General features: G+C 45.3%; 1 protein-coding gene across 1 annotated transcript in view; it reads right to left on the bottom strand.

The window, feature by feature from the left end:
- Positions 1-1,053: 1,053 nt before the first annotated feature.
- LOC104626110 (parathyroid hormone/parathyroid hormone-related peptide receptor-like) overlaps positions 1,054-11,957 on the bottom strand; it is a gene marked incomplete at both ends in the record, with an annotated part of 53,181 nt that continues 42,277 nt past the window's right edge. Inside the window, 5 exons of the mRNA XM_010293940.1 lie at positions 1,054-1,095; positions 2,342-2,483; positions 4,427-4,521; positions 8,087-8,153; positions 10,047-10,107. Coding sequence (XP_010292242.1) covers positions 1,054-1,095; positions 2,342-2,483; positions 4,427-4,521; positions 8,087-8,153; positions 10,047-10,107 — 407 coding nt within the window. The remainder of the gene's footprint in view (positions 1,096-2,341; positions 2,484-4,426; positions 4,522-8,086; positions 8,154-10,046; positions 10,108-11,957) is intronic.

The following is an 11,957-nucleotide window of genomic DNA, read 5'->3' as shown; positions in this document are numbered from 1 at the left end:
TTTCCAACCTTAGTGATTCTGTGATTTTGGGAAGTTTCAATGCTTGAAAACACCTAACTGAAAATATGGGTTAACTCTCTCCCACGGTTAAAGGAGACTGAGTAGCACATCCAGGAGTGAGTCATCTCAGTGTTCCATGAGCATCAAGTATAAGTGGGATGAACCACCTTTGGAGGTGCCTGAGTCTCTAGAAATTTCCTCTAGAAAGAATTTAGCTGACTGCTTTAGACTGAGTGTCCCCCTTTTAGATGGCTAAAGCTAGGATGAGATCAATTCCCCTTATGGTAGAACATAAACAACATATTTGTAGTTGCATTTCTCCTTAAAGTCCATAAACTTAGGCCAATCCAGCCTTATGCTGGGCCATGAAAGTAGCTCTGTTCTCTCCCGCTGTGCAACCACTAACCATCTAGTTTCTTAGTTTGCAGCCATAGAGGGAATTAACAGAACCAAAGACATTAAAGCATATCGCTCTGGAAATAGAAAAAAAGGTCAAAAAAGTCTGGACAATCAAAAGAGCTTGCTGGTTAGGCAGCTACTCTATAAATACACTTTTCTTCCTGCCATAAATGTGAAATTAAGCAGTACTAAACAGCACTTGTGCTGGGAAAAGAAAAAACACATTATTTTTTCTCCATTAGCTACTTCCAATGGCTCATTTATTAGTGACATATTGACCCGGATGTCTTACATGACCAAAACCAAGGATATGAACTTTCTATGTGGTCTGACAGATTTTTCACTGAGTGCAAAACAGGGTTGCATCTCAAGAATAAGAGGATGGTGAAATCCTGGCCCAGGTTGCCCAGAGAGGTGGCCGATGCCCCATTCCTGGAAACATCCCAGGTCAGGTTGGACGGGGCTCTGAGCAACCTGCTCTGGTTGAAGATGTCCCTGCTCATGGCAGGGGGTGGGCTAGATGGCCTTTACAGGCCTCTTCCCACCCAAAGATTCTATGATTCTATGATATGCTGACGCGCATCCACTTTACCATCTATGTGTGGTAAACTAACCTAACAAAGGAGGGAAATAACTAAGAAGCTGGAGACTTACCTCTCCATTGCAAAAACAGTATATGATGGCAACAAAAAATCCCTAGGAGGAAGAAGAAACAACATATTAATGTTACTCTTGCTACATGTCAGTATCTCTTTCCTGGTGGTGCTGCCCAGTGTCCCTGTTTTTCTCTGAAATCAGTGACATTCATGATATGCTGTGTACGATATGCGTAAGGCGCCTTGTTTTGTTCAGTGGTGTATGAGACACATGAACACAGCCATATCCCTGCAGACTATTGACAAAGCAGGTAGACTATATAAGCCCTCTGGGTCATGATTCAGCTAACAAACAGGTCTATTTTCACCCCCAGATCTTTTGTGAAGTTTCTGAGATGATGATGGGTGCCTGGGAAGGTGATGGGGTCTCTCTCAACTGGAAGTGTTTATGAACATATTGGATAAACCTTTCCAGTGTTTTACATGTAGCGGATCCTGTTGCACGACAAGAGGGTGGAATATGGTCCTGATGGGACTTTTCCAGCTCTGGTTGCTAGTGAAGTCCATGTGTAGCGCAGAACTGGCTGAGTGGGTTCAGTAAAGGAATTCAGATGTGAGCAAACCATCCTCATCTTTTTGTTGGCCAATGGTTTACCCAGGTCTTGCTCAGGTCACCGACTATTTTAGCCCATCTGGACCCAACAGGAATTGTATAAGCACACGAATGCAAGCTTGGTCCCCATCTGCCTTACAGTTTCTCGAAACTGGCATCTGGCCAGACCCACGATCCACCTTTCATCATCCACACTGGTCAACCATGACGATAGGTAGTAGCATGCGAGCCAAAAGTTAGTCTCTCAGGGGAGAGTGTGCAGTGATGATCAAACACTGCTCTGCTTGTAGAGAGTTCTGTATTCTTGCTGCAGTGCCTTGTATAGGACCAGTCCTGTAACTGAACCTGCCTTGTGCCCAAACCTAGAACTGAGGAATCCATTCACAGGACTGAAAGACAACTTGGGACAAGCAAATTGGAAGCTAATGTGAAACAACATGTCTCTGAGGTTCTCTACCAGCTTACATCTAACCTGGATCTAAAGGGATTTATTTTGTGGGGCAAGTTATCTTTCAACAGGAAGATTTTTTTGTTGGACACACTGAGCCTTTATACATTGTGTTTTGCAAATATAAAACATGATGCCAAACTGCTGCCAAATCACCTTGTGAATGAAATTTGGTGTATTGCAAAAACAGCCCTGCTTCCAAAGACACCACCTTGCACTCTCATTTCCCTCCTGCCCCCATTGAAATTCTCGTGCTTGGCCCCCATAGTTTAACAGTTACAATACCTGGAAAGAGTTGAACAGCATTTCATAGTGCATTTGAACTTGCCAAAGAATCCCTGACACATCTGTGTATGGCATAGCCATGAAAACAATATAGTGAACGCCAAACAGAGGCATAAGGACAAGGGTAGATTTCAGCAGCTTCCTGCAGCAATAAGGAAAGAGAAAGACACAGAGGAAATTAGTAGATGGAATGAACATCCCAGCCAGGCTCATCCACCTCATACCTTGGACAAAAGTGGTACGTAATTTCTTTCCGGCTCAAATGCCCCCCTTAGCTAGGCTTGGCTATCTTATATTTACACAGGCACTGTGTCCACCTGCAATTTCAAATTGTTGCTTCTCTTATGGCATGTGCCACAACCCAGTCTATCCTCCAGCATGTCCTGATGTGCTAGTCGAAGCCTCTCCACATGCATGGCCCTGTGTGCTGCTGCTGTAGGTACTGGTGATGAACACATTGAGATGTCTTCTTCAGCCTCAGACTTTGGGTCAGGATCATGGGTAGAGGGTGGAAAGGCGAGTGGAAAGAAATTTGTTCTGCTGCTTCCAGTCCCCAGCGTCTGACTGGCACTAAATCCCCTTGTCCCTAAAGGATGGTTCTGCTTCAGCTTACACCTGGACACAGCCCTATACAACCTACAGTAGCTGACAGCTCTTGAGCGGCGGGTGTTGGACTAGATGACCTCCAGAGGTCCCTTCCAACCGCAGCCATTCTGTGATTCCATGATTCTGCCTGCTTATTGAGACAAGACACGAAGGTCCACCCTGGGTTAGTGCCTCCTGCGTAATGAGGAGGGCTGGTAGAGATGGAAGTGCACCTGGGAGCAGGATTGTTCTAGATATCGAGGGGAAGAGGATGGTGCATTATGGGGTAAGCAGGAGGTGAGGACTCTTAGGAGGTGCTTTGGACTCCAATATCACCGGGAAAGGTCCTATTTAAAGAAGAAGCTCCATCTCACGTAAGACCAGTGCTGGGGCTGGGGGGAGGTAAAATACAACCCTGAGTACTTGGCTGGGTTTGCTCCTGAGGGAACCAGCCTTGCCTGGAAGTGATGTTAATTGAAGGATTAAACTTTCTGCCAAGAGTTACAGCAAGTCACCAAGTGCAGGCAATTATTGAGAAGGGCAGACATCACTACCAGAAAGACCTGGTACCTCCTCTGTCCAGCAACTGGAAACCACTGAGGGAATTTAACACATTAAAAGGAGAAGGCCCCATCCAAACCATAATTAATAGCAAGCTTCAGCCAGGGAGAAATAAACAAATAGATAAATCAGAGCCCTGACAGGGCAGCAAAGAAAAAATGGAGAGGTGTTTTCCTGCCAGATCTCATTCCCACTTCAGATGAAATGTCTTGTGTTTGGAGAGTGAGACAGTAGCAATGAGCTCATGGTTTGTAGCCCAAATCATTCTGCTTCCCCCCCCTTTGCATGTGTCGTGCTGGTCAGTCCAGCTCAGAAGGTTATGAGAAGCCTCAGGAGCTCTCAAACAGCTGAGGTGTCTCAGCAATCTGCTTTTTCTGTCCAGTTTTGACCATGCTACAAATATTCTAAATTGTCAAGAGAGAAGAGTTGGCAGAACAAAGGAAAACAAAACAAAGAAAGGCCAGATTTCCAGCAAGGAGTCAGGAATCTTTTTTCATTTCAGCAAAAGCACTGAAACACCCACTGAAGGGCAAATTGAACAAATAGACCAAGTTTTACAAAGCACAGGAGGGAAATTACTAGAAATAAATAAATTGGTACAAGTTTTAGGGTCTTCAACAACATAAGCAGTACTTTTATTTTTGCGCTTTTGGTTAAAGGCCAGCACAGTCATTTCCAAACTGGCTGAAGAGACTGAATTCCTCTCTTTAACCCATGAAGCAGGTCCCCCAGGTTGGATTTGAAAGGTTTAGGAGATGTCCAAACTGCTGTGGATTCATGCTGCATTATCAGACTTGGAAGATGACACTCTTCTCACCTTGTTTTAGGTGTCTACAGTGTAGAAACCATGAACTAGTCACCCTGGGCTCCCTCTGTAGTCAAGGAGGTGAAATAGGGACTTTGACATCTCCCAGAAAGTGGAAAGGGTATGTGACTCACCTGTACTGTTGTCTTGAGTCACACCTCCCTGCATTCGTCTCTCGTAGCTTCGTTGCTAGGACTCTGATAATGTTGATAAAAAGAATAAAATTTACCTGGAAGAGGTGGGGAAAAAAAAACAGCAAAGAAAGCATAACTGTCAAGAAATATCCAGATGATGATAACGTTGTTTAGTCAATGCTTTCCCCAAGATGAGTCAAGGGGCTGTGGCACACAGTGACCTGATGGTGCTGTGTATGAAGCTCCTCCTGGGAGAGCTTGTCCTGTGGAAGGGGTGAGCTCTACAGGAAAGACCCAGTGTCTGGTGGGATCTGGTCAGCTGTGTTTAACCTGAATGGTTGAGACAGAGAAGGGAATGGCTTTCTCTGCCCACAAAGTGTGGGCATCTCACATGGAAACACCTAATCTGAGCTAGCAGCCCAGCAGTCACCTGATAATTGGGTACGATATCAATATATAAGGCAGTGCTTACCAGGCATTTTGAGGTATGGACTACAGGCAACTCTCAGAATTTTTCACGTCATCTTTTTTAAAACTCCATACAATTATTTTCACAGCCTCATAAACATCTCAAACTTAGTTTGGGGTCCAGGGAGCAGAGTGAAATGAGGTTATATTTGTCTCTTACAGGCCACACAAGATTAAGATCTCCTCAGGCTAAGAGAAGCTTTAGTAGGATGCCTTTCCATATTTCCGTATGCAAAAGAAAAGAAGAACAAGCAAACTGCACCATGATGAAGACATAGAGTTGACCTAACTAGAGATGACAGATCAAGAATGCAGAAGGGCAATATAACTGTAAAACTTGTGTTGTATGTCTACTGCTAACTCTCCCTCTGGAAGAGTGTTTATTATGGACCAGATAAGGACAGTAAGGAAGTAATATCTACTTCTTATGCAGGGAGCCACATCTATAAACCCATCTTGTGGCCAGCCGCTCAACCAAGCTAGTCCTGCAGGAACATGCTCGTGATGACACACACAGCACAAGGTAACGGCAACATCTCATGGCTATGCTGCCATTTAACAGAGAAGAAAAATGGGGAGATGCTTGAGTGATTCCCAGCTTTTTGGAACTTCTCAGAGATTGGTTTCACTAGGGCTGGGATTACACCTGCTGCTGCCCCAGAAAAACCCATTTTTGGGACTACAGCAGGGCCACAAACAGAACCATTGTGTAACCGCCTGCACTGGGCAGGTCTGTGTTGCTGGGCTAACGCTGGTGCCTATGGGTTTCTCTGGAGGCTTGCGACAGTCATTTGACCTTTCAGATGCCGGTATAGCAGCATTTCAAGGAAACAAATTACCATGCCACACACAGGCTCATAGTTTTACGCCAGAAGGGACCATTGTGAACCTCTAGTTTGATCTCCTGCAAAACGCAGTCCATAAGACCTCCTTGTATTCATTTTTGTTTCAGCTATTGCAGATCTGCGTTTCAGTATTTCCATGACGGAGGTCCTACCACAACCATTGGTAAGTCGTTCCAATGGTTAATTATGCTCACTGTTAAAACAAGTAGTTCCCTGAGCTGCTGAACGAACATGGCCTGGTTTGCTATGGCTTTGTCTTCTGTGGTTGGATTCCTTCTCCTTTAACGAGGTGCAAGTTCATTTTGTACAGCTCTCCTCTGTGTTAAAAAGGGGGTAAGGTCGTACTATGCCGTTTTCCTTGAGGGGGCATTAGCAGAATTTCTCTCCTGTATCTGTTTGACTGTTTTCATGAGGTTTGTGGGAATTTAACATCCATGCAACCCCATTCCCTTAGTTACATTTGGTTGGAATTTACTGACTGGCACAAAAGTCATAAGGAAGGGATGGATAGACCAACAGGCGGAGAAGCACACAGCCTGGGGGCATATAATTCATTTTCATTGGAAACCAATCTGAAAGGAAAAAAAAAAAAAGGCAGGCTTTGTTTCTCGTATGAGTTTTTCTAGCTTCAAAGGCTCAAAAGTGGGATCTTGTTCTGCATTTGTCGGCTAAATTGAAGATGTCCAACCTTATCACAGTCAGGAGGGAAATATCTCTTACTTCCTGAAACATGTGCTAAGTTTTAAAAGAAATCCAGACAATTGAATAACATCAAAGTTAGCAGCAGAGTGGAGGGGTTTTAAGCCCCTCAGCCTCTAAATTCTCTGCAAGTACATCCAGAAAATGCATAACTTAGTCCAGCAACATATGACCAGCCAGTGTGGGAATTGAAAAGGCAGCCAAGTGAACAATATGAACCCACAGAAATTAAACAGAAACAACCCACAGAATATTTTTGCATGATAAATAGCTGCATTTGCAAATAGCCAGGGTACAAGCACAGCAGAGCCTCATGGAGAAACATTATTTTTACAAGGATGAGCCTCAATTGAGCTCTTTCTCCTCTGCTAATTGGGCTTTAAATTAAATGCAACGGGCTTGCTGGCATTCATCTAGTTGAACTATCTGAACTTTCTTCTCCATCCTACTATTTCGTTTCCAATGACCGCGATGTGGGTTTGGTGATTTGTTTCTTCCAAGGTGCAGAACTAATTGCTAGAGCCAGGTGGAGAATTTCCACCAAAAGGAAATTTTGATGAAGAACCCCACCCCCAAAGTCCAAAGCAGCTCACCTAATTGAGCATATAAGCATATTCACCTCAGAAACTTTCCTGCTGTTTATATGCAGATGGTCTGATTTTCTTCTCACCCATACTGATCATCTTCCAAGGTCCCCATATTTGTGAGTCAGAAGGAAATATATAGAACTTGACGCAAAACCCTCTGAAGACTATACAGAGATTCTTTCTGACTTCACTCAGCTACTCATGGATGAATGTAGAGGGAGACTAAGATGCATGGGATTGGAAATGCTCTATTGCATGTGCTCATCTAACCATCAGAAGATGGAGTAATGAAGAACCGTAGAGAAAGACAGAGGGAGCAAAGAGAATAGTAAATGAAAACTGCGAAAGTAGGATCTCTAGCTAATTACGACCCTGCTCAGGCAAACACATAACCACCCACTGAAGTCCCCTTGTGCAGATAATCACATCTTATAACGACCTCTCCAGCTTATGAGAGCTTAGTCCTGTGTTTGGATAATGTAACTTATATCCTTTCTCTCCCCTCTGGCTCCTGGGTGGGGGCTGAAGTGATCTTCCATCAGTAATTAACATCATGTCCGATCATAGCTGGGATGGTTTAACTCTCATCTCAACCTTTGAGGTATGACAAGTTTTTATCAGTTCAGAAAGACGAGCCTGAAACAATGTGATGACACTGAAGCATGCTCAGGGAAAAGGTTTGGTCCAGCTACAGAACCCACTAGAGATGCCTGGTGAGGAATGTTACGGCCCCTGAGAATTTTCAGTATCTCATGGGTTGGAAATAATTGGCTTGAATGTTTGTTTCATTAATCATTCTAGGGACTTACCCCTGTGTCATTTTTCTCTCCTAAGCAAAACCTGAAATTGCTCTTAAGCCCCTCTGCCACAGGCAGCTATCAAACTTCCAGGCAGGTCAAATATAAGGCCCTTAAGGTGGCTATACAGAGACTCCACACTATTAAGGCAGGAGCTGGATTAAGAGGGTGATTGGAAGTAGGGCAGCCTGCTCAACCCTTCGCACTGAGCCTGCACCAACCAAAGGCACTGCTTCCCACCCCTTGCAATCAGCCAGTACTCACCACGATAGCTGCCAGGATGGGCACCTGAATAATCCATTTTAAATTGCCAGCACTCAAGTCCCAACACCTGAGAAGAGATTGATATCCCGTCAGGAAACCACTGCTTACAAAGAGCAACAAACTCAAGTGTCTTGTTGGATGAATCCGCCTTGGAAGGAGGTGTTCCTCCAAAGCCTGGTGTGGTGGAAGGGTCTAGCTCTAACCATGCCTTCAGTCAGCATGACTTCGAAATAGCCCTTCTCTTGCTGTTATACTATTCAAAATAGAAACCATTATTAAACACATTTAAAGTTATGCTCTCCAGATGGTGGAACAGCTGCTTCCACAGCCACAAAGACTTGTCCCTTCTGGGCAGGAACACACACTTTTCCACTTCTTCACCTCCTTACCAGAAAAAACTACACTAAGAGTGTACTACACTAAGAGTAATCCAGCTTTCAGGAAAACAAGAGAGGCTGAAATGGCCTAATACTACCCCTCAGAATCAACCTGCACAACTTTGCATGGGGGCAGGTCCTGTCTGAAGACATGACGATGAGGACAGTGCTGTGGTTCTACATTCAGTTCCTGTGCTTCCTCCAGCCCTGCTCTTGCAGTGAGACCCAGCCATGCCCTACCAAAGCCTTTATCTCCTCTTCAGCTTCAGCCCTTGTCCAAGGGAGGAGTGGAAGGGCAAACTGCTGGTGGCGGGGATGCTGGGCTCCGGTCCTCCATCTGCCAAGGAGGGGCTGAACACTATTTCCTCCCAGGCGTTTCCAGCAGCCATTGAATAAGGTCACTCAGTGTTAATTACTCTGTTTGAATTCTCTCCAACCACGGAGAGAGGAATGCCACAGGCTTTCCTTTATCTGAGCCAGACAGCCCCCACATGGCAAGCTGCAGTTTAGATTTCACGGGCCAAAAGCTGCCCAGGCAGCTATTCAAGGAAAGCGAGAGGCAGGGGCAGAGAAACCACCGGTGCTGACTGGAAGTCTCTACGAGGACGAGCCGGTGCCAATGCAGATGCGTCACACTCCAGTAGCTGTGCCACTCCGTCCTCCCAAGCCTGGACCTGAAATCCCGTTTGCAAAGCAGTCCCCTCCCAGGCAAAGCCATTTGAAAAGTTGCCTGGGGATCCCCACACTTTTGCTGGCAGATCGTCGGCAGATGAACCCCGTTGTGTGGTCAAGCCTGTGCATTATTGGGGGAAAATACGATTGGTTTGGGTTTTGAAGATTGATGCTACGAAACCTTCATTCAGCATACTGTAAAATTATGAGGCCATGAGGGTGCATGTGTAGGATCAAAGAAGCAACTGATCCAGTATCTTGTTTCTGACAGTAGCCAGAAGGTGGTATTTCACGTGGAACAGGCAAGCAGGTAGTGATAGTTTTCTAGAACATTCTTCCTATGATCAGCAGTTCAGGACGGCTTCATGAGCCACAACATTACTGAGTATTTAATATTTCTGGAGGAATTTATTTTCCATGAATTTTTATAAATGTTGTTTAAACCTAAGGACATGCTGGCATCCACACCTCCTGCAGTGAGGAGCTACAACGTCACCCCCCCGTCAGCTCTGCACCACCTCCTTCGACTGTGCTGAACCTGGTATCTCCAACTTCATTCCCATTCATTCAGGATTTTAAAGATACCTCTCCTGTCTCTGCCTAGCTCTGAGCAGTCTCCCTTAGCCCCCAGGGATAACAGCTGCAAGTGGTCACATTTATCAAATTCTGTAAAATTAGGAAAATTTAAGGAAAAATAAAATTTTTAGGAAAAAAAGGAAAGCTAGGAAAGTTGCACCTACCTTATCCTTCCCTGCCCCTTGCCCCCCAGGTTTGCTAACTTCATAGTAGAAGTCACTTCTGGCTTTACCTGGTTCCTTTTTTCCTTTCGGTTCACTCACAGTCACTATTGCCAAAAGCCCCACAAAAACGTCACATGTAAAAGGGAGAAGAGAAAATCCCATGAGACTTACTCTGTGTCGGCTAGAGTGGCTCTCACGCTGGCCCACGCTGTAACAAATACAGCAGGGAGTCCTGCAAAAAAACACAGGTCAAGTGGGGTGAGTAGGAGGACTAGAGGGCTCTGTTACCATAAGCCCAGGTGTAGTGGGCTAGTAGAAGGTGGAAGAAGCAGCTTTAAAATATTCAACCATAATTTAGGCTAGGAAAGCCTGATCTTGGTCTCGCATCTCTTCTGTAACCCAAATGGTGAACCAAACCAGTGGCAGGGAGCATTTTTTGGAAGACAAATGTCACGGTCTGGACATGTCCACCTTGCTGAACTCTCCTGGCTTTCAAATGGAGCAGCTTGCTTTCCCAAGTAGCTGGCCGGGGCGGTCCAGGCTTAAGCTACCTCCCGGTTCATGCCTGAGAGATGCTCGGGTCTGGGCGGGAGATGGGTCATGGACTTGGCAAGACAAATCGTCAAGGTCCCGTGCCTTTCCTCTAGCACTACTTTATAGAGTCATAGCCTGTAGTGCTTGAACCTGGCTGACCGGTACCTCCTCTAACCAACTCATTCAATTTGAAGCAGAGGAGGGTTTTGTGCAGCACACCTTTCCCAAGATATTTGTTCCCTTCCCCTGATGTCCAGGAAAGGTGGATCTGGAGTCAGGCTCAGACCGTTTCTCCCAGGACAGGGCTGGATGGATTAGAAGCTCTGGTAAGTGCGAGAGACTTGCTGCATGAAGCAGATAAACGCTAGAATTTAGGGTAATGCCTGCAAAATACTCCAGCCAAAGGCTCACTCCCAAATGAACCGTCCTTATTTCAGCACAGTTACACTGGGCATCATCTTTTCCCTGTGAAAAGTAAAAGAATCACCACTATACAAATGCAATCTTCTATTTATTTTTTTAGGGTCCAGTTCTGCTTTATTTGTACAACTGAGTCCCCTACTGGCTTCCCTTAAAAGGCAGGATCAAATCCACAGTAGCTTCCACAAATTCAAGAAGAATAGTCCCTTTCAGATGAAAAAAAAATTAAAAAATAAATAAAGGCGACATTTATCACCGATGACTGTAAATATTCTGTTCACAGTCTAAGCTTATTGGGGCTCGGCATGCATAAGCACACGCTTAACTTTCAGCATGCACTTAAGTCTCATTAGGGTGCTTAAAGGCTTTCCTGACCACGGACGCTTTCCTGAGCTGGGGTGTGGAGCAGGGATGCCTGTCTCACACACATGGACAACGGGGCCGTTATCTTGGCTGGAACCTTTAAATGCCGTGGTAATATAAGAAAGCATAAATAATTAAACACAGAGCCTCACTCAGGACCGGCGCAGCAGCCCTGCCTACAAAGATACGTTTATAAGGAATGCTCCCTGCTTCGCCATCCCCTGCCATGGCCGGCACTGGAGAGAAAACACTTAACCTATTGCACTGGGAGCCCGGCAGCGTGTTGCAGCCGAGGGCTTGGGGAAGGTGGTGATTTATTGTAACAGGCACCGTCTATTCCCTCCTCACTGTTAATCACCTCTCTACGACTAATACGCGCATGCTGCGGACTACGGGCCGAGCTGTCAAAGGCTGAAACGCATATAGCTTTGCTGGTATAACTTTATTCGATACGACGTCGATACCACATCGACTGAGAAACTGGCCATGTCGAGAGGCTGACGTGCCTGCTGCCTGCCTGCGAGATGGTGGATGCTCACCCACTATTGTGAAGCTTTAAGTTTGAAAGATGGGTTGTTTCAGAGGCTTGGATGTGTTTGACACGTACTTGCACTTCAGAAAAGACACTGTTCCCATTCATACTAGTCCTGTGCTGTGTTCAAGGTTCCTAGCAACAATAAAATATACAGGAGAAAATAATTATACCTAAAAAATCCCTATGTGTGGATTTATTGTGCCCTGTGCACTGTTACCTCACTGCGTTCA

The sequence above is a fragment of the Phaethon lepturus genome, unplaced genomic scaffold (assembly GCF_000687285.1).
Source record: "Phaethon lepturus isolate BGI_N335 unplaced genomic scaffold, ASM68728v1 scaffold9589, whole genome shotgun sequence".
NCBI classification, from domain to species: domain Eukaryota; kingdom Metazoa; phylum Chordata; class Aves; order Phaethontiformes; family Phaethontidae; genus Phaethon; species Phaethon lepturus.
The sequence above is the reverse complement of the archived record's forward strand: the minus strand, read 5'-3'. Positions and strand labels throughout refer to the sequence as shown.